The following is a 21,222-nucleotide window of genomic DNA, read 5'->3' as shown; positions in this document are numbered from 1 at the left end:
ACTGCTTTGGCCATGTCGAGTACTTGAATGTCATTTACTGTTTTCAGAATATTCATAATTATATTAATTATCATCTCTTCTGCCAACATTTCCAGCCATAACTGTTGTGTGGGGTCCAAATTTAGGTCAAAACTAGACCCGAACCATAATGCTGGAACTGACCTTTTTGATCTGTGTGCGAACCTGTTGCAATTGTCATGCTTCTGGCAAATGTGCTGCAAAACTGCAGAAAACACACTCAAAGGGTTTGGTACTTTTTAGGTGAAAACAGATTAGAATGTGATTTCTGGGAGATGGTTTTCTTATCAATGGTGTTGTCATTTGTGCTGCCTTTGAATCCAGTGTTTTGTTGCCATGGGTAAAACAAAATCTGTATTTTTCTAATTTTATTGATAAAACTGTTTGCTAATATTCTTACTGTAAGAGAAAGAGCATTTCACAAAAGAATGCCAGGGACCACAGCAGGAATGGAAATTTTGAGTTTTATGAAATCATGAGCACTGCATTATGTGCAGTAAGTGAGCATATTTTAACATGTAATAGAACGGCATAAACTAGTGCAGACCGAGATCAGCCCACCATGCATCATTCATGATTTATTTGCATGTTTAAAAATGAATGATGCAGAATGGCCGCTTTGTCTTATTTTTGTGTGTTTTCTGACTGATAATCTCTGTAAATAACCCTGACTTCTTCACAGTTTAAACAGAACACGGCCATAAACAGATTATTTTAGGTTCAAGTGCATATTTACATCTGTGCTCATTTTTTAAATGTGTATTTAATAGGTCATTATGCCTTGATCATAATCATGTATATCACTGATGGATGCCCTGTAGTCCCATTTTCAAATGTTACCGACAAACAAAAGGAAACTACGATGTCCATTTTTAACTGCAACAGCTCCTGAGCAAAGAATGCCGGGTATTAACGAAGCAAAAAAAGAATGTTGTACATGCCCTAATGGAGAGGATAAGCCCTGTATTTAGTGATGGGGGAGGGCCTCCAATCCCTCAACTATTCTTATCCCTATTCAGTTATATAAAAGAAAATGAAAAAAAATGCACTACTCAGAGAATATTCCTGTAATATCCTAAACAAATGATTATTTAATTGATTATTTCACAATAGTGAGCATTAACATTCCTCAAATTGTAGAGTTTTCCCCCTTTTTAGAAGGAATTATGAATAAGCAGAAAGCTGCTAAAATGCAAAGCCAAGCTGCCCCTTTTTTCCACCCTGAGTATTATCCTGATGAAAAGTGATGTAATGAGTAAAATGACTGCTGCTAATTTTGTGTGTTGCTTTTATCAGCTCTTGCAGATTCACACTGAATCTGAAACTGTTTGTTTAAAACCAGAAATTGTTTTCGCTTGCCCCTGTCAGAAGTTTAAGTTCATCCTGCGCTGTTTACATTTCATGGATCCAGATTGACCCTTTAACACTTACTAGAAATTATCAAAAACAGAGTTTTCACCCTTTTTATCACTAAGCAACCTAAGTGTCATTAGAGAAGTATTTTTACGCCCCACCCATCTCTTTCTTTGTCAGGTTAGTTACCTGCATTTGATCTGTTGCTCAATCTCAGGTGTGTCATGGTGAAGCAGGAAACTGCAGCTGAGTCATTCATTTAATTGTTCATTATATCAGCAACTTTCATTTGCAATTATATTGGGATTGGGAAAGTTAAAGGAATAACAACAAATCAGCCTGAGGTAATCCTGCACAGTATTCATTTAATTGAGTTAAATTGACTTAAACCGAGTGTAATCTTGTGTTTTGCACCGTCACAAGTCATTAGAACAATGCATGCTTCCCCTGCACCCTCCAACACTGTTGCCTTCCCAGCACTGTGGATCCTCATGGGTGCATTTTGCAGCCTTTGCCACGCGAAACTATGGGAGCGGCTGTCCTCTTATTACCACCCACTCCCCTCCCCTCCCCTCCCGGCTTGTTTTGAGGTATTCGTAGCCATGCACCCCGCACCTTCGTGCAGGGATGGCGCTCTAACACCGCCGTTGCTGCTGTCGGAGCTCTATACCGGGTATGACGCGCAGACACATGCAGTCTGTGACTCCAGCTCCGAGCTCTGCCTCGCCTGCTCACAGCAGCGCCTCATCCCCTCCAGCCCTCTGGAGATCTGACATCACCCTCGCATCCTTAATGCTTCTTCTCGATGAGGGACGAACTCGTGGCCGGAGCATCCCTCCAAGGGCGTGGCACCGTGGGAAATTGACACACGCAATGTGTGACTGAGCGGCGGCAGCTAATAACGCACAGAATAGGATTGTTTTTCTTCCTCTCGCAGCAGCTGACAGGTCCCCATGTATACAGTGGTAAGTCTTACTGTTGACCTGGCGGGGGAGCTAGATGCTATTGATTTCATTGGCTTTTATTCGACTCATTCTTTTATTGTTGATGGATGATTGTGAGCTGGTGTCACGGGGCGTCCTCACACCTTTTTAACATGCGCGCACAATACGCACTTTGACCTGCGATGGTGAGAAATCATGTGAATGTTCGCTCCTGGTCCCTGTTCCTATTTCAGGGGGGGAAACCATGACAAGCATTGTTCCTTCATCTTCTTCACTACCCCCCGTTTTTTTTTTTCTTTTGTTTCGCAGAGCTCCAGCTCGGGGAACCCGTCCCTGCACGGCTCCATGTCTTCCTCGGCGGATTTCTCGGACGAGGAGGACTACAGCGTCAAGTCCGGGTCGGCATCACCGGCTCCCGGGGACACTCTGCCCTGGAACCTGCCCAGACACGAGCGGTCCAAGAGGAAGATCCAGGGAGGATCCGTGCTGGACCCGGCGGAGAGAGCGGTGCTCAGGATCGCAGGTGAGGAGCTGCATCCTTGTTGTCACATCTATTATCACCATGAAAACAATGCTGCGATATACTGTACATGCATGCACATTGGGTCTATACCCTGTCTTTTTCCTGATGTCCTCACTCTGTTCTATCTGGGAACATAAACACAGGCTCTGTAGTGTCATGGATGTATGGTTCATGTGATGGTATTTTTTTTCTGGATATGGGGCTTTTTTTTCTGGATATACTGTTTTTTTTATTCTGGATATGATACATTTCAAAATAGTGTAACAGTAAATAAAATAAAATAAATATTGAATATAGCATAATATAAAAAGCTACTGTTTTTGTCTAATTCCCAAACTTCAGTGTTACTTTAATTAAAACTGGTAGATGAAAGGCCCATTTTAAGACATCATTTTACATTTCATGCACAACAGATAAGGATTCATCTCGTGTGTCCCAAATCTGATAATGAAAGTCAGATTGGTTTCGATTCAGACATATATAACACAATAAATCTGATGTCATTTTGTATCCCAGTTTATGTCACTCTTGTGTTTTATAATGACACGTTGGCACTCTTTAGCGTTGTAAACCCGATAAATTGATAAGTCCTTATCCTATAATCGATATGTTGTGGGAGAAGTTTATCAGTGAAACCTTTGCATCTTATGGACACGTGTGTGTCGGTGGTGGCATCTGATGGGACACACACACAAACACACACACACACACACACTTAAAAACAGTGGTCCTGTAAATGCAGGTTATTTAAAAGCAGGTGGATAACAGTGGAAAAGGAAGCGGTCCATGTCACGAGCCGGTACTGAGACGCCTGACTGGGGAAAGGCGTTTATTTCTCTTTACCACACTGTAAAAAATGAACCTTTAGTTGAGTCTGGTTTACTTTTACGCACATAATTTTACTTACAGCTTTGCACACAGAGGTAGACACGCTGAGATTATCCTCGTGTGTTTAAAAAAAGTAATATTTAAAATGTATTTTTTAAATTATATTTCACACTCAGGAGGACGAGTGTGGGTTGATTGGCTCGTTACAACAGAGACACTTTTTGCAGCGCGGCACGTTCCTATCAATCAGTGAACTCCACAGAGGAAGTGTCGCCCATTGGACAGACCCCGGGCAAAGGGAGGGACGTAGGGCGTTTCCTTTTCGTGCAACAACAGCGCCGATCACTCACACACACACACAGAAACACACACACACACATACACACACACACATACACACACACATGCTGCGTCTGCCCTGTGCGCCGCGCTTGTGAATGTCCAGTTTGCGGAGCCCGGGTTATGGCTCAGTTCACACCGCCGCAGGGTTATGTGCGCTCGGACGAACAGGAATACCTCCAGGCCTACGAGGATGTTTTGGAAAGATACAAAGGTAGGAGATCGCCTCTGATCTTATAGGTTGAGGCTTTTTGGGACGATGAAGAAATGAGTGTGATTGCTCGTTTGACAGCTCCATGAATGTCAGGCTGCCCCCCCCTCTCTCTGTCTCGCTCTCTCCCCCTGTGGTGACTGGTCTGTAGTGTCCTCATCCCCACACTGGGAAAAGTGGTTTGATTTGCTGCATGTCATCACGTTCAGTGGCAATTATAGTAGAAAAGACAAAAGGTTTATTATATGACGACACCTGATCATTAGATTAGAGGAGTATTTGTCTTCATTAGCTGTTACTTAAAATTGTCATGTCATCTTAGCCAGTGTCTGCACTTTTTTATAATCAAAATGAAAGTGAGTAATTTGTGCTTTTACAATGTAAATTCAAATCAAAAATCAATTTGCCTCATAGGGTGAAGCAAGGTGCAACATCCACTGCCATTAACCCTTGACAAGAATAAGGACAAACTACAAAAACAAAACATAGAAAAAACTCAGAGGTAACTGCAAGGGATGCAATATATATCACATGTAACCTATCACATCAACACAAAGTTATGCATTTGTGTATTTTTGGTGTGATCGCATATAGAAATGTCCCAGTTTGTCTAGTGTTTATGTGTCATAAGGCGGATAGGGCAATGATAAATCCAGATGAGGCATTAGCTCATGCGAGGAGTCCATGTCTCTTCATGTAGCTGCTCCTTTTGTGTCTGTGTCATGTAATTAGATCAAATCCATCACGTTTAAGACATCTATGTTGTTCAGTGACAGCCAGAGCTCCCTGACGAAAATCCTGCTCATGCACTCTGAGGCTCGAGCCCGCGCAGAGCCGTTAAGAGCTGGATTCAAACTGACAGCACCATTTTTTTTTTTTTTTAACTCTTGTGTGTCCCTCTCACAGTGAAGCAGCACACAACGTTAAATAACACACACTGTGGACTGTTGTGATGAATGCTTCCCAGAAGTGCGTTCTCTCAGCTGTTGGGAGCATTGTAGCCAGCAGGGCCAGCCAGCTGTGACAAAAGGCTTAAACACCCTGACTGGACTGTAATGGGATCATATGATGTAGAATCATTAGGAATCTGGAGCTGTTGTCTTCAGGCAGCAGAGGAGCTGGGACTCAACAAGCTTACTTCTTCCTGGTTTCTTCTCGTACTAACGACCATTGATTAGTTCTTGCTTTTTTCTGTATTGATCATTGGGAGAAATTTGACTCCCTGCCCGCTGTGGCATGAACAATGAACCAAACAAAGAAGGGTAAGAGGTTCTTTTGTGTTTTATTTATAATTTTACCAAGAAATTTCAAGGTTTACGGAAGCGTTGCAGCCTCTCAATGTTTTTGCTTTGCTGTCTTAATTTAACCGACTGTTTCTTACATGAAATCAAATGAATTTTGTGTATTTTTAGCTCACTACCCTTTTTCTGCACCATATATTTGTGGATATCGAGCGATCCAAGAACTTGGGATCAGCTGGGCTAATCATTACTTCTGGCAAACTTACCTACAACCCTGTTTCAAGCAGCTTTGCTCACATCTTGCTTCTCATGGCAGGAAAACAAATATAGTTCCAGCTTTAATAAAGCAGAAAGAATTTGTCAACACTTATTTCCGTAGCTGGTTTATAAGAATCAGTGAGATGATGACAATGCAAATAGGATTCACAAAAATAAAATCAGATTTAATTTAATAGGAGAGGCTTGTGGTAGCTTGGGGAAGTTATTATTGTATATACTACCATAGTACAGTATATTTGAGCATATAACTGGATGATGGGAGTAAGAAATGTATCTTTACATCTGTGTGAAATACATTCCTTCTATAAACAAGGTGGTTCTCAGTGTAGATTCGTAAAAGAGGCTCAAAACTGTATTTTATCGTTAAAATAAAACATTTGTCATCTTCTCCACAGCATAGACATTTTTCTATAGGGCGCTGGCTATGTGCTGGGGTAAAAAAACCTGTTTTATTTGTAATCTAAGTTTTGTTTGCAGTTGTTGGGATCACCCGGAGCCCCAAGCCTCTCCCCATGTGATGCTGAAGAGTATCAAAGAGACACCTTCTCATAGGGAAAGCATCAACAGTAACCAAACCAACACAAGCAAACAGAGCAGTAAACAGAGCAGAATATGGGCCAGATATGAAACAGCCTTCTCTTTGTCTCATCATATCCGGGTCATTTTTATATTTTTCAGTGGTATTTTAGGCAAACGTACTGTGACATATTGTTATTATCCACACTGGTGACTTTATCTTTCTGTGGGTGGTTGTAATTTGTGCTTTGTCCCGGAGTCCTCAGTCACCTGTGAGACAATGACAGCTGTCAGAGGGAGAAAGTGAAAAAGAAAGAGAATGAGAACAAATCTGCGCAGGTTTCATTTTGGTGCGTGAGTGATGCGGTGTGTTACTTCAGGTGTCAGACATGCACTCGTTCACCTCCAGTGTGACCTTGAGTGAACTTAACCATTAGAAATAAGCTGATAAATTGCAAGATCAAGGAAATAAACATATGAAAGAAAAGAAGAAATGTGAGTTTCGGATGTTTTCTTTGAGACAAAGCATAATAACTGCCACCAACCTGCAGAATGCACGTAGTTCTTATTTCCCCGACTGTTAGGAATGCCACGATAATTAGGTATTTGAGTTAATAATACACCTAAGCTCAGAATTGCTTTAGGTCAGGCTGAAATTCAATGCAAGGTTTTTACAAAAGGCTGTAAACTTGAAGAATGAGTTAAAGACACGGTTTCCCAGACACACACAACAGTTAAATGCAGTGGGCAGTGGCTGTGTGGGGTCACGCTGTTCCAGCAGAGCCTGCTTGGTAGGTCATCAGTGTGATGGGAACATTAGACTTTCCCAACAGTTCATCATCCTCTGACATCAGGGAAGATTTAATGGATTAGACATTTGGTGGTTCAGTCAGCTCTTCTCGCAGTCTCTTCACGATGCCTTCATGGCATTCGTAGTATTGATATATTGGAAGGGGAGAGTATTCCTAAAACTGGATTCATTTGAGCAGACTTTGCTTATTGAGAGAAATTATAGTCTTCCAGGAAAAACCTAGACATTTTTAATTCAAGCCAGAGAAACATTTTGTTTTACAAGTTGATCACCTGCTGCTTTTCTGTGCTTGTCAATGGATTTTTATTTAGATATTTTTGTCTCAATAAAAGACGCTTAGAAGACAGTTTTTGAATTTGATTAATTAGGGTTCCCTAAAAAAAAGATTCCTGTATGAAGGTACAATGCAACTATAATTTTGATTCATAAACAATCCCGTCAAAATACTAATATCCGGCTTATGACAAAAGGATATGTTAGGCCTGATCTACCAGGCTCCAGCTTGCAGACATAAACTACATCATATTGACTGTGATTCCTTGATGTGTGCCTTGATGTTATTCCTTTAAGAGGCATTGACAGACAGATACAGGACAGGACTAGACTGTAGGACGGCTGTTATTGGAGGGTGTGGTCTCTCACTGGCTCTGACATTTCTCTCTGTGAATCACTGCGGTCTCTCTGATGATTTAATCGCTCATTACAATTTACATTACCTAAGATACAAAAATGAGTATGATATTATTGGAATTATCCATCTTTTTATACTTGTTATCTTGCATTATCTAAAGCTGTGAAGAGTGAGAGAGCATTGTGATTTTTGCACAGTCACTGCCTTTGTCCATCCTCCTGGGCTGTGCCCAGCCCAACCCCTCTGCTCTATGTCGACAGCCCACTCATCACATTCAAATGGCCCAGTGGCCCACACATGCAGCATGGCTGCTGCTTCTATGGATACTGTCTGCTACCGTACAAAAGACACTTTGTTTTTATGCAAGCAGCACCCAAGTTCCACAGCCTTGTTCATGTGTCAAGCTGATGGTGGGGACACTCCTATTCTGGCTTTGTGTTAAGGTTTTAACGTCGAGCAGCAACACATTGAAGGTGGTCTCCCTATGCATCTCAATCAGACTACAGATTAACGTCTCTGGTGCTTGCTCAACTGGTCTGTGTAGCCGCCTAAAAACTGAGCACAAATCCAGTAACTTCATTTCATAAACAGGAACATACTTAATAGGTTTAAACTTTTTCAGATTAGTAAAGAGAGAGAACACAACACCATCCTGAGAACATACAGATCATTCCTAATCGATCAATACCTCCACCAAGGAGGTTTATGTGTTCATCTGTTTTGTTTGTTTGTTGGTTAGATCACACCACTGATTACAATGCATTTTTGTTGAGGGCTGGGCCGTGAACCAAGAAAGAAACCGTTAAATTTTGGTGCTGATCCAGGAATTTTTTTTCATTGTCTATATCGAGATATTGCAAGATTTCTTTTCAACAGTTTGATTGATTTCTCAGATAATAATTCATTGATCTTAATGAGTCATGGTGAGGGCACAGATTACGACTGTGTGTAATTTGGTGCAGATCCAAATTCAAATCTCCATCTCCTGAATTTAAATGTGGTTTCATGAGGGGACTGTTGGGCCTTGGCAGAGGTATGAACTTTACAGAGTGCCATTCTAGGTTCATAATGAAATTATACTGTTTCTTATTTAAAGCAACTGGGATTTTACTTTAGATTTTCACTGAAGAGATCCACTTGGTACTGAAATATAATGTATTTGATTGCTGGACAATAGGAACTAACATATAATGGATTCCATGTTGAACAGAGATATGACTAAATATGATTTAGATAGTTTAATCTCTAGGCTATCTAATAATGAAGTCTGATTTCACAGCTACCGCAGCCAGAATCTGAAGTGCTAAGTGCTAATGGCTAATTAAGTGCATTAGACCTTTGGATCAGTTTCTAACTCAAGCTGAATTTGGTGCTCAGTAATCTCTTAACATTATCCAACAGAGCCGATGTGAAGCAGCTACAGCTGTGTGGTGTCATTTTACACCAGTTTCACCAATATGTGCTCTCAGATTAGAGCAGAGTCCCAGTTATTTGTGAAACCTAAATATCTAGTCTGTGACGGTTTGAATATAAGAAAATAGATCACCGTAAATACCCTGTACGCTTAAAATACTGTAGTTATGCTAAATCTTTTTTCTTTTTTTTGTTTACTGAGCTCTCCATTAATCTAATCAATATAATTCATTTAAAAATGGAAATCCAAACCAGAGCTCTCAGGAAGCTTTTTACTGCTCCATCGGATATATTTTTTTATTTAGTCTTCAGTATATCGCTCCTTTAAAGATGTAGCGTGCACATTGTCCCTCTGGAATCCAACAGATTTATATTATTACCATATTGTCAGGAAGTTACATGTGATGCCTGCACACTGTTATGTCTCTAAATGTTGTATTTATATGCTGTCATGGTGATGGGAAGACCAGCATGACCCAGCCTCATTCCACAGCTCTGCTTAGCTCCTCTTACATGAGATCATCCATTTCAGTCTGTGTTCCACCCCTGACTCATGCTCTGGAGCTTTTCCTCTCCAGTTCCTGAGGCACCACCCCTCTCCCCCCCCGAATGCAGCAGATGCTGGAAATCAGTCCCATCCCATAGCAGCAGGGAACACATTTCCTTTCCTCACTGTGTGGCCAGGAAATGAGCTGCTCCTTGTGATTTTATGTTAACTGCATGTATTTTCATAAACCACAAATTATACAATATCAGGATGTAAAATAACACAGGATTTGTTATTTTGTTCAATTGGGTCTGGTGGAAGTTATAATATAAGACAATCATCTTACCTGTTAGTCAAGATTGTCCAAAATGACATCGCCAGTTGCACAATTGACCTCAAACTAGAACAGGAACCTTTGGGGAGGGGCTTACAGCGAAGATGCCTGATTGGTCAAGTCCTCCAGCGTTCGTTCAGTCGCTAAATCTCTGCAATAGCTCGTAAAATGTATCTCCATACTTTCATTCGAGCATTTTGTATAGTTTGGATACACTTGCCCGTCTCTGTACGTTCAAATAAGTTCAATCTCTATGTTTACTGTTGCTCGATTTACATAGCGTAATTGCTGTTCTTTAGTCATCTGCTTTACTGCTGCCTGGTGGACTGGAGTGGAACAGCTTGTTGCAGCATCAGTCATATATCAGCAGGCCAATTTGTCTAAGACCAACAGTCTGCAGGGAACTTTTTAGTTCCTTGAAAAATGTTCCTGGGACTAAAAGGTCCAGGCACCTTTGGTCAAAACGTGGTGTGGTGTGTACAATTACTCCCATGTAATTCAATATGGTGGAAAAAGTGTAACTTTATCCAGGATTACACAAAAAAAAACTATATTTAATGTGAAATTTTAGGGAATGTTGAATTGTTGAATAGCACCCTGTGTAAATAAAGCATAGGCCTACATAGAAACTGACAGAGGATTACTAGTTATAAATCTTGATTGTTCTTCATAATCTAAGTGAGAGGGGGAGTGGAGGAAGACATATTTCCATGTGAAAAACTCACTAAAACATTGCAGCTGTTGCACATATGGAGGCTTGTAAGCAACTATGTGTGCGCGTGTGTGTGTAGTGGTGGTGGTGGTGGTGGGGGGTGTTAGTGTGTAATATACGTCCCATTAGTAGTCATTAATGCGCTCCTCATTCCTCTCCTTGACTTTCCTGAGTGTCTCTATAGAGACCGCTCATCTGAGAGGGCACTTTTCACCTTCATCCTCCATTTGCTTTTCATCAAGGGTCTTTTTTCAATTTCACAGTATTACAGCTCAATAGCCTGAAACTTCCTGGAAAGAATGCCAGTAATATAATTAATGAAAAAGACACCTCCTGATTACACGAGACACAATAAAATGAGTCTCAAAATTAGTCAGTATATTCCGTCACTGCTGCATTTTATTTACTGAGGTTGAGGAAAATAATGTTGCTGAGAATTCTACGTCAGCAATGGCTCATACTGTAACTCTTGAATGTATCGACTGCCTACTTCCTCTCACAGTTGCAGTTTACAGAAAGGATTTGTTGACATGATGATCATCTCTTTACCTTTGTCTTCAGGCTTATAGGACAAACTAAAGGCTGTGTGGAAGGGCTGCTCTGAAGGCTTGGCAACCTGTTTCATTTACTGAGCTGTTCCAGTCACATATTTCAGACTCCCTGCCCTGCCCCACTGAGAAGACTGTCTGTAGTATTCTCACTTACAAAGAATGACAGAAATGCTCCCACAGGTGTTCATCGTCTCTCACATTGTGTTTTTCTTCACCACCGACCAAGATGCCACAATGACATAACATAGTGATATTAAAATGCGGTGGAAGAAGGTGCCCATTGTGTGGGCCTCTGTTGTTATTGGAATGCACTTACAAGCACCATAGGTTGCAACAGACCATTTTTGGTTTGTTTGTTTTTCTGTCTGTCAGCAGGATTACTCAAATACTACTGAAGCGATTTCAATGAAACTTCTGTGGAGAGCTGGGGCATGATCCAAGGAAGAAATTAAATAAAAACATTTTATTAAAATTCAGTAAATTCTGGACTGGATCTGAATTAATGGGACTATCCAGGAACTTTTCTTTACATGAGAAGATGGATGTGGTGCCCTCCATGCTACTGCCTTGGCTCAAGGGCCATTATCAACATGGATTGTCATGGAATTTTGTACAGATATTCGGAATCTCAAGAAGATAAATCCCTCTTTTCAGCAACTGTTGGATGGATTGCCATAAAATGTGGTGCATATAACTACGTTGACCAGATGATGAATCCTATGACTTTAGAGATCCTCTCACTTTGCATATACCGCCATGATAGGGTCAACATTTGTACGTTTTTTTGTGAGTTTGGGAAATTCATCTCCCAGTTATTTTCTCAATTTGTCTGTTTTTTGTTTTGCAAATTAAATATCAGAAAACTTACTTACAGTTTAATAAGCAAATGTTAGCATGCTAACAATCCAAACTAACATATACCTCCTAAACATTTGTATCGCAGTATCACTTTGCATATAGCGCCATCATTGGGTTAAAATTTGTTGAATGCTTTAGAGCTTGGGATATTAATCTCCCAATTATTTTCTCAATTGATTGATTATTGGTTTTGCCTTTTAAAATATCTACAAAATGGCAACATTGTGTTTACTGTTTAATAACCAAATGTTAGCATGCTAACACTCCAAAGATAGATATTACTCCTAAACATCTGCATCAGTGTTAGCATGCTAGCATTTGGTTTCAAGCAGCACCATTCCAAAGCACAGCCCCACAAAGCTGTTGGCTGCACACTGATTGTTAGTCTTGTTACAAAACACGATTTGGGTTCTCAATGAAAAGGGCATGTGTCCAAAGCTTAGATCAAGACCCACTTAACAAAACAAAGACCATTTAAGTTTAAGAATGCATGAATGCAACTGTTTTCATTTTGGTTAACTTTTACAATGACCATGTGTGAGACCAGGATCACACTCAATAATGTTGAGATTCCCTGGTGCCAGTGAGTCATTCAGCTATTTCACATGTACTTTAAGGAACATTCACAGAATTAGATTTGTCACCAACGTGCAGCCTGCTCAGTCAGAGGTGTGAGAGATTAACTTTGATCAGAATCACTGTGACAAGGACCAGCGCTCCAAACTATCTGCCACTGCCCTGCAACACACAACCTCGCACTGAAAACAAAGCAGTGCTACACATGCCTTTGCTCACTGGGCTGGTTGTGACACCATGAGAAATGAGAGCTATTTATCAAGAATGTTTAGCAAGTCCTCGTCATATATGTACACTGGAGGGTTGAGGGCTTTTCAGTTTAGCCCTTATGTCTGTTTTGATTTCCCCTCCCATGCAAGGTCAAGAGGATTACACTGGCTGGATTTTGATTGCAAGGACGTTTTGACTGGGCTCTGCTCAGAATGAGGGTATTTTAGGCATCCTGACGTAACAAGACGCCAGAGGGTGTCACTGCGTGGCCCCCCCCCCCCCCCCCCCCCCCCTTGTGCCAGATATTCTCTGGAAAAACAACAATTTGCTCGTTGTCATGGTCAAAGACTTGATTATGTAGTAATGAAAGGCCGACATGAAGTGTTGTAGACTCTTCTGCTGTCAGTGTTTTTGGCCACACTGTAGTAACTATCATCCATGTTAAAACACAACCACTGTCATGTCATGAGCTCGTTCATTAAATAAACTTAATAAAAGTCTCTTCCTGGGATGGATAAACCACATTTCATAAATCAAAATAGAAGAAATTCTGCCCCTACTCACAAATGCATTAAAAGACAGCTCCGCCATAAAATCAACTCTTCCACCAACGTTTACTTTGTCTTTGTTGTGTGTAAGGAAATGAAGCGCGTCACCTTAGTGGCACAGATTTCGTGAGCTGCAGTTGTGGGGGCAGCGTGGTCGAGGGGTGTATTTATTTATAGCCGTGTGCGCACGTGCTTTGCTGAGGTCTATGAAAGTGTTTCGGGAGCGCTATACGTAGCTCTCTGCTGTGCACAGTCTGCACACTGGGCTGTACAGCGAATAAAAGCTTAATTACATCCAGTTTAACTTCCTCTCCCGGTGTAAATTTGCACTTCTGAGGCTTGGGTGACAAAAGTTTTTTTAGACAGCGCCCAAATGTCAATAAGTGCACATGTAACATGAGAGAGAAGTTGTTAGTCAGACTCTCTGTGTGACCCTTCAAACATCATCCATTAAAGTCAAAGGTCACAAGCTGTTGGTTATAAGCTGAGCTGTTCCCAGACGTCTCATGAATGGGATTCATGCATGAATTTGATGTGTGAATATTGAATTGTGTATTAATTTTAAAGCAATGTGGTGAAGCGTTGTCAGAAATTTTTTCTTCTGTAGGTAGTTCAAGTTGTTATGGTGATTTAAAGATTAGTGGCTGTATGAGAAGTGATTTATGAGGCAAATTAACCAGATATATATAATGAGAAAAGAAGCAGAATTTCAGTAATAAATAAAAAACATATCTACATGATAATTTATAACATTGTCCTATATCAGTAGAGCTTTAGGCCCTATGGGGTGAAATGGTTAAATGATATGATAGTCAAAGGGTTAGTCAATGTGCTAAGTAGAATGAGATTGATTATGTTAAATATGTGCATCAGGAGAAAGAGTGATATCTAATATCTGATCGGACATTATGTCAATGTGATAATTAGAAGGAGAGAGCTTGTTTGTTCTCTGTTTGATATCTGATCTCTACTGATATTTACGTCTGCTTTATCACCGAATTAACACGACTGCTGTTTAACAAGTGTGAGAGTTCATCACCAAACCAGAATTCATGTTCACTTTTTCTTATTCTCACAAGATCCTCAAGAGGGCACCATACTATCAAACTCACCGTCATGCTTTTGAGAGGCACAGGTACAGAAATAACTTCTCTCATAGCAAAGCTGCTTCCTTGTTCTGTTTCTAAATACTGACGGAATTAAAGCTTTGACATGAAGCCCAGAAATAATGAAAAGCTGTGTCACCATCTGAGATTGGCTCATGTTGATATGATGTGTTCTTCATGCCTGTTAACGATACACTGTGTAATATGTGAAGCACAGTAGACTGTACATCTGGATGCTGGTGTCAGCCTTCATCCCTTCATCCTCTGCTCGGAGCTGCTGGAGAGTTTCCTTGAAGACTTGCCCAGCCAATCCATATTGATGAGTTTCCCCGAAGAGCTCTTAATATTATGCAGCAGAGATTGTACAAACCAAATTGGTGTCCTACTCCAGACAGCAGCACTTTATCTCTCTGTGATTCAGCTGTAATGTAGAGTCACAGGGACGGATACGTCACCGATGACTCAGCATCTCTACTGGTAACGGTGCCTCGCTGTGTCACACTTTCAGCATGACGCCAGTTTGATTTCTCCGGTCATCATGTTCACTTGATTGATTCGTTATATTTTAGGTGTGGAGCATTCTGACAGATCATGATGCTCCTTCTTCTCCCATGTGATGCTGCAGCTTCATGTCAGGCCTTGATCTATTTTAGACCATCACACAAAAAGACTGTCACATCAACCCACTTTCTAATTCTCAGCAGCTTTTACACATGCACTATTTTTAGATGAGCTAAATGTTAAAGTCTGCAGAGAGTTGAGTCACAGGGCTCTCATAGCTCCTCTGTGCATCCTGGAAATGTGCATCTCGGGCTTTATGACAATCCAGACACGTCCATTTTCCATTTTATATTCCATTAAGAATCAAATTACTTGCCGTGGCCTTTTTGGTATTTTTTGATATCGGCTCATGAATAGTGTTGATTGTCATTGTCCCTGCATGTGTTCTCAGTTATTTCTGGTGGCTGCATTTTTAGAAAATGTGTGATATTTTTCCTCCTTTACACATTTAACTCTATAATTAAACATGTTTACATTGTTCGTAATACATATGATAAGGCATTTGTCATTATGAAGTCTACCATGCTGTCAAATTAGGGAACGTTGCTCTTAAATTGTGGTTTAAATAAACTGCGTGCTGCCACAGTCAGTTGGAACTTTCCTACAACATGTTCACAAGGAGCTTTTCTTCTTCTTTTTATTTTCATTTGCTCTTTACAAGAAGCACTGATTTCTTCAGTTGGTTTTTTTCATGCTGCTAGATAAACACATAACCGCATGAAAAAAATCAAAACAGAAAGCAGTCATGGAAAACCTGACAGAACTCGTTCTGGAGAAAAGGAGCCACGGCTGCCCTAGAGGCTGGTAGGCAGGCAAGCAAGCAAGCAGGCAGGCAGGCAGGCAGGCAGGCGGGAAGCAAAGAAGAGAGTGACTATTGCTCCTTCCTCAGTCACTTATCCACAACGGCATCTGTGTACCTGAACCTGGATCCTCTTGACGGCCCCCCGGATCTAGTGCAGAGGATGAAATACCTGCAAAAGATGGAGAGGGAGCATAGGGCTCACCTGGTAACTCTCATGTGCTGCATGGGTCAGTAACTGCTTCTTGTCGTTTCCTTGAGCGATAACTCGCGTCTGTGCTTTTCTCATGATGATTTCCTCGGGCAAAGCTTATTTTGAGCAACATGAACGGGAGGTGGTTAACTGTGTTGTTAATCCTGTGGGCAAAGTTCAGGAAAAAGCTTATCGTCATCCACACTGTTGTTGTTAGCAGGGAACTAGATGCGACCTGCAGCTGACAGTTAATGTTGCAAATGTGATCGATTTGTAAATGTGCGTTTTCTTCTGTTATTTGAGAATAACTTAGCGGAGTTGTGTCTGGCACACCGGGAGGCGTGGTGGCCATGAAATGACTCATGCTCTGTTCTGTCCTGCTCTGACACTGAATCCTCAGGAAAAATACAGACACACAAAAATATCAGCTATTCATTGGCAAGAATATTTAATAATGTAAGAGTCTGCGTATCTTCTCTTCAAAACATCTTTTTCCTTTTCATTTCCTTTGCATCCCTGCCTCTCGTATGTCACTGGTGGCAGGAAGTGTAGTTGTTATGGTGACGGGAAACAAAATTATGTGGTCAGCATGCTTGGAGAGCGTGATTCCATTTCAGTCTCCTGGAAATTACATCCTTCACTGGAAAAGGCTCTTGGTTTCTGTACAGTATGCACGTTCTCTAATGTGGGTTTTTTCTCTGGGTACTCTGGCTTCCCACTGCCTAAAGACATGCGGATTAGGGTTAAACTCATTGAAGACTTCATATGGGGATGGGAATAGATCTTTGTTTCTGTGTGTCCGCCCTGCGATACACTGAAACCTGTCCAGGGTGTATCCCGCCTCTCGCCCAATGTCAGCTGGGATCGGCTCCAGCACCAGTGTGACCCTCGAAGGATAAGTGGCATAGATAATGGATGGATGGATGCATGGATGAATAATGGATGAACGGCATGTGCAACAGGAAACAAAGGATTGAGCTACAGAAATAAAATTCTAAATGCTTCAAATCATTAAGGGGGAAATTTTAATTTCTCACCTCAGCTATTAGAAAAACTTCTATTAATCTTGTCTTTTCTTTCTTTCTTTTTTCTTAATTTTTTTTTATCATTGCATCATGCAATCAGATAGCATACAGACCTGGCTCACACAAAGCAGAGCTTCACGACAATAATGACCAAAAGAGATCCAGGCCCAAAAACTATGGGGCCGATATTGTAGCAATAACATTTGTGCGCACATTCAGTATTATGAATGTTTTAAAAAATCTGATGAGATTTGCAACTGTATTAAGATTTGCTCACAAGTAGACAAATCTGCCGATGTTTCACGCTCACGCTGGAGCAGCGGGAGCTTGAGCACAGGAAATCTGTCCAAGCAACAGAGTATCTGAGTGCAAGTGCACAGTTTGAGTTCAAGCCGAACAAATCCAAGCACAGCAGGGGCTATTTGAGTGCAAGTGCAGGGTTTTGAGTGAAAGCATTACAAAATCTGAACCTGAAATCAATAACGACCTGCTCACAAACTGAAAGACCACACCTTTGAACCGAGATAGGAACAAAATCCATATATTGGCCCGATACCAAACAGTATGCTAATGTCAGAAATTCACATGTTTTCTTTTTCTTTCTCTTTCCTCAGATGAAAGAGACAGAGTGCAGAAGAAAACATTTACAAAATGGATAAATCAGCATCTACTGAAGGTAAGACCTGATGTGTGTTCTTTGTGTGTCCTATCTGTTATCATCTAAAATTTAGAATTTCAATGTATGAATTGTAAAAGTAAAAATCTCATGTATTCATATGCTATGGCTTCTTTTTAAAACTAGGCCTATATCAATTAATATGGAGATGAAACCAAAATTATAGTTAAAATTCCATTTTCCCTCTAACATAAACAATCCATTGGGAAGTATCGGCAGAAATAACAATTACCCCTCTCCATGTTAGGTCCCAACATGCTAACAATCCTCCCCAGATATTATTAAAGCTTGTTACAAGTCACTTAGCCTGACATGTGCTGCTTCACTCCTGCAGCTACAGGTTGTGTTACAGGTTGTGTTTTTTTCACTGGGAGAAAATAGAAAGACGGACTTGCGTTAAGGAATTTATTGAAACACTTAAACAGGCAGACAAGTATCAGCATGTCTCTAATACGCATTTGTAGAACTAAATGAATCACTTACCTGGGATCATAGTGTTGGTGCAGCAGGAATACACTGATCTCTGGCTATCAGTAAAATCACATATATGTATGTGAGGCCTGAGCGTGTAGTTCTGTGTTTTATATCAAGGTGACATACTGATGTAGATGTATTGGTTGAGGCCCTGAGTCTTTGATCTCTTAAGTAGCCACTGGCTTGTCAGACTGAACAGCAGCAGCAATGTGGCCAAGCCAAACATTTTAAACCAAAGTAGCTCTTCAAAATAAAAAGGCTTGATGCTGCTCATTTTGTCAGGTCACTGCTCGTTGCTATTTAGTCAATAAATGGAAATGTGGTTGTTTTTGTCTCAACAAGAAGAGTTTTTATTAAAAGTCCATATTTGATTCTTGCAAATGTGTGTGTGAGAGATTTACCCAAATAAAAAGAAAACACACACATTTCATGTCATATTAAAATATATACAAGGTAGGAGATTCAACAGACACTAATGGTATGATTTGAAAAATGGACATCAGCTCTGCTTGTGAATAGTTTTTGATCATTTGTGTGGGATGTTTGCAAACTGAAATCCTGGTATTTATTATTTTCAATACGACAATTAGAAGGATGCACGAGGCCCATAGTGATTCCAGTTCTACCAGAAAGAGTCACTCACCCTGTTTCACATGATGTCTACTTTGTCACAACTTTTGCATAAGAAAGAAGTGAATAACATTGTATGTCAGTTCTGAAATGACACATTCAATGGAGCTGCAGAGATGAGCAGCAGCATGTGTTTAAAAACCAAAGGCTCTGTATTTTGGACCTGTTGAACATTGGAAACTGTTGGATTTGGCCTTTTTATTACATGTTAGATAGTCAGGTTTTGACTGTTTGGCTCGTTGTTAGGCTACAGCAGGCCACGCGCTTGGCCCATGAGAAATCAGGGGTGCTGAGTAATAGTTGGGGATCTGCTTGATCCAATATCATAAGGGTGCAGGTCTATTTTGACTCCACAGCTGTGGCTGCTATCTGGGATTACAGTGTTGAAAGCCCTGTGTGAAAGCAGGTCAGCAGGCAGCAGGGTGATTTTAGAGGCGCGGTATTTAGGACAGGAAGGAGAGATGGGCCTGCTGGAACGACTGGAGTTGTTAAGTGCCTCCCTCAAGAGCTTAGATAAGGTGTCTGAAAGATATGCTGATATTCCGAGGGTTTTATAATGAATGCGTTTCGGAAACCGGGACATTCCTGGTATAATCCTCAAGAATATGTTCTTCAGAAAATGAGACTCTAGTTGTTCAATCACTCAAGATGATGATGTGTCACACCGTTTATACAAACAATTGAAAAACCTTGGCAGGGAACTTCCATTAGCAAATAAAAGTATGTAATTACACAATAAATACAGGCGGTAGCGATAATAAGATAAATACAGTAATAATAAAATGAAAATAAAATTTGTATTTACATATTAATCTGCAATAATACAATAAGAATAAAAGAAGAATACTTTTTACAGACATAGTGTAGCAGATATGTGGTCTAGGGAAGGCTGAATACCATGTGCTATAATAATGTGCTCAGAGATTTAAAAACATTCAATTAAATTTTCAATTAAATTTTAATGTATAGTGCCAAATCATAAAATAACTTATCTCAAGGCACTTTACATGTCAGTGTTGGGTACATAAACAACTTATTAAGAATATGATGTTTGCAGTGTGCTCACATTTTGCTCTCTCACCCGTGTAGGTACGGAAACATATAAATGACCTGTACGAAGACTTGAGAGATGGACATAACCTGATCTCACTGCTGGAGGTTCTGTCTGGAGACACATTGGTGAGTTAAATCGTGTTTGTTATATTATCTTCATTTTCATGGTCAGACTTTTATTTTTTTTTATAGGAGACAACAGCTCATAACAAACTAACTTTGTTATAAAATCTCCTAAGATGTTTTGGTAAAAGTAGAATATGGCAGATCTATAAATATTGAATTCAGAGAGATATGAAAACACTGAACATTCAGATTGTCATGAAACAGAGAACTGTTACTGTGTCTGTCAGACTTTTACATAATGAATGCACTGACCCTCTCCCATCTGGCTGATGGAGGGAAGAGGGAATCCTGGGATTTCATGGTTTAGGGCGTGTAAAATTCAGCTTTCACCAAAACCCACTCATATAAAGTCTCTTTTTATGAAATGTATGCAGGTTTCAAACATACAAAATGATCTGTTTTATCTGTTTTTTCATCTTCCTTGTCAATTGTGGGAAATCTGTGAAACTAGATGATGTGCTCATCACAGGAGTTTTGCCGTGCCATTACTAGATGTCAGTGATATGAAATAAGTTGGTGTAGTTATGCCTTTCTTTACTTATCCTGTACATACAGCCAGAGAAGTGGGTCATTGGCTTTCAGTCAACAAGAATTCAACACATGGGAAGAAAACTAACAAGTGGCAAACGTATTCCACTGTAGAAATGTGTTAATATTGATGTTATCTGCGCAGATGTTCAAACAGCTGTCAGTAACATTCCTGTGGGTTCTCTGCTGTTTCTGAACTCAGGACTCTCAGAATACTAACATTGCTGCACTTGTGTATAAACAGTCGTGTCAGCTCTCACTGGACAAACATTTACTGCCCCTGACGCACAGCCAGCATCGTAGTTTGATCCTATAAAATCATAATTGCGTTGCAGTAATATTCCAGTCACAAGCAGGGAGCTGCATTGTTACAGTGATTAAAGCTCAGCTGGAGTGAACACGGGAGTGGTTGTTTAACCAATTTCCACTGTGAAAATGTAATGTGATATGGAAACCATTCACAAATATTGAAATTTATTTGCAACTTGGTGTATTATCTTATTATGTGTTAATCCAGGGGGCGCTGTAGAGATAGCTTTCCATTTGTTATTCAGCCAAAAATATTAAAATATTTCCTAAAAAATACAGATTGTGGAAAAATAACATCAACCAAATCATGTGTTATTTAAACCAAAAGGAGGAAACGCTCATGATTTTTAAACAGTCTT

General features: G+C 40.3%; 1 protein-coding gene across 23 annotated transcripts in view; it reads left to right on the top strand.

Moving 5' to 3' along the window:
• dst (dystonin) overlaps positions 1 to 21,222 on the top strand; it is a 108,739-nt gene that overhangs the window by 3,071 nt on the left and 84,446 nt on the right. For 18 of the 23 annotated variants that reach the window (XM_034609552.1, XM_034609565.1, XM_034609566.1 and 15 more), the window contains exons 4-6: positions 2,625 to 2,838; positions 17,682 to 17,743; positions 19,937 to 20,026. In XM_034609552.1, the coding sequence (XP_034465443.1) occupies positions 2,625 to 2,838; positions 17,682 to 17,743; positions 19,937 to 20,026 (366 nt within the window). Of the gene's footprint in view, positions 1 to 2,034; positions 2,337 to 2,422; positions 2,501 to 2,624; positions 2,839 to 4,065; positions 4,220 to 17,681; positions 17,744 to 19,936; positions 20,027 to 21,222 lie in introns of those variants that run through there. The other 5 variants (XM_034609574.1, XM_034609572.1, XM_034609568.1 and 2 more) reach the window with 4 other exon arrangements.

Source organism: Hippoglossus hippoglossus, chromosome 15 (genome assembly GCF_009819705.1).
Source record: "Hippoglossus hippoglossus isolate fHipHip1 chromosome 15, fHipHip1.pri, whole genome shotgun sequence".
NCBI lineage: Eukaryota > Metazoa > Chordata > Actinopteri > Pleuronectiformes > Pleuronectidae > Hippoglossus > Hippoglossus hippoglossus.
This window is presented reverse-complemented; position numbering and strand designations above follow the sequence as displayed.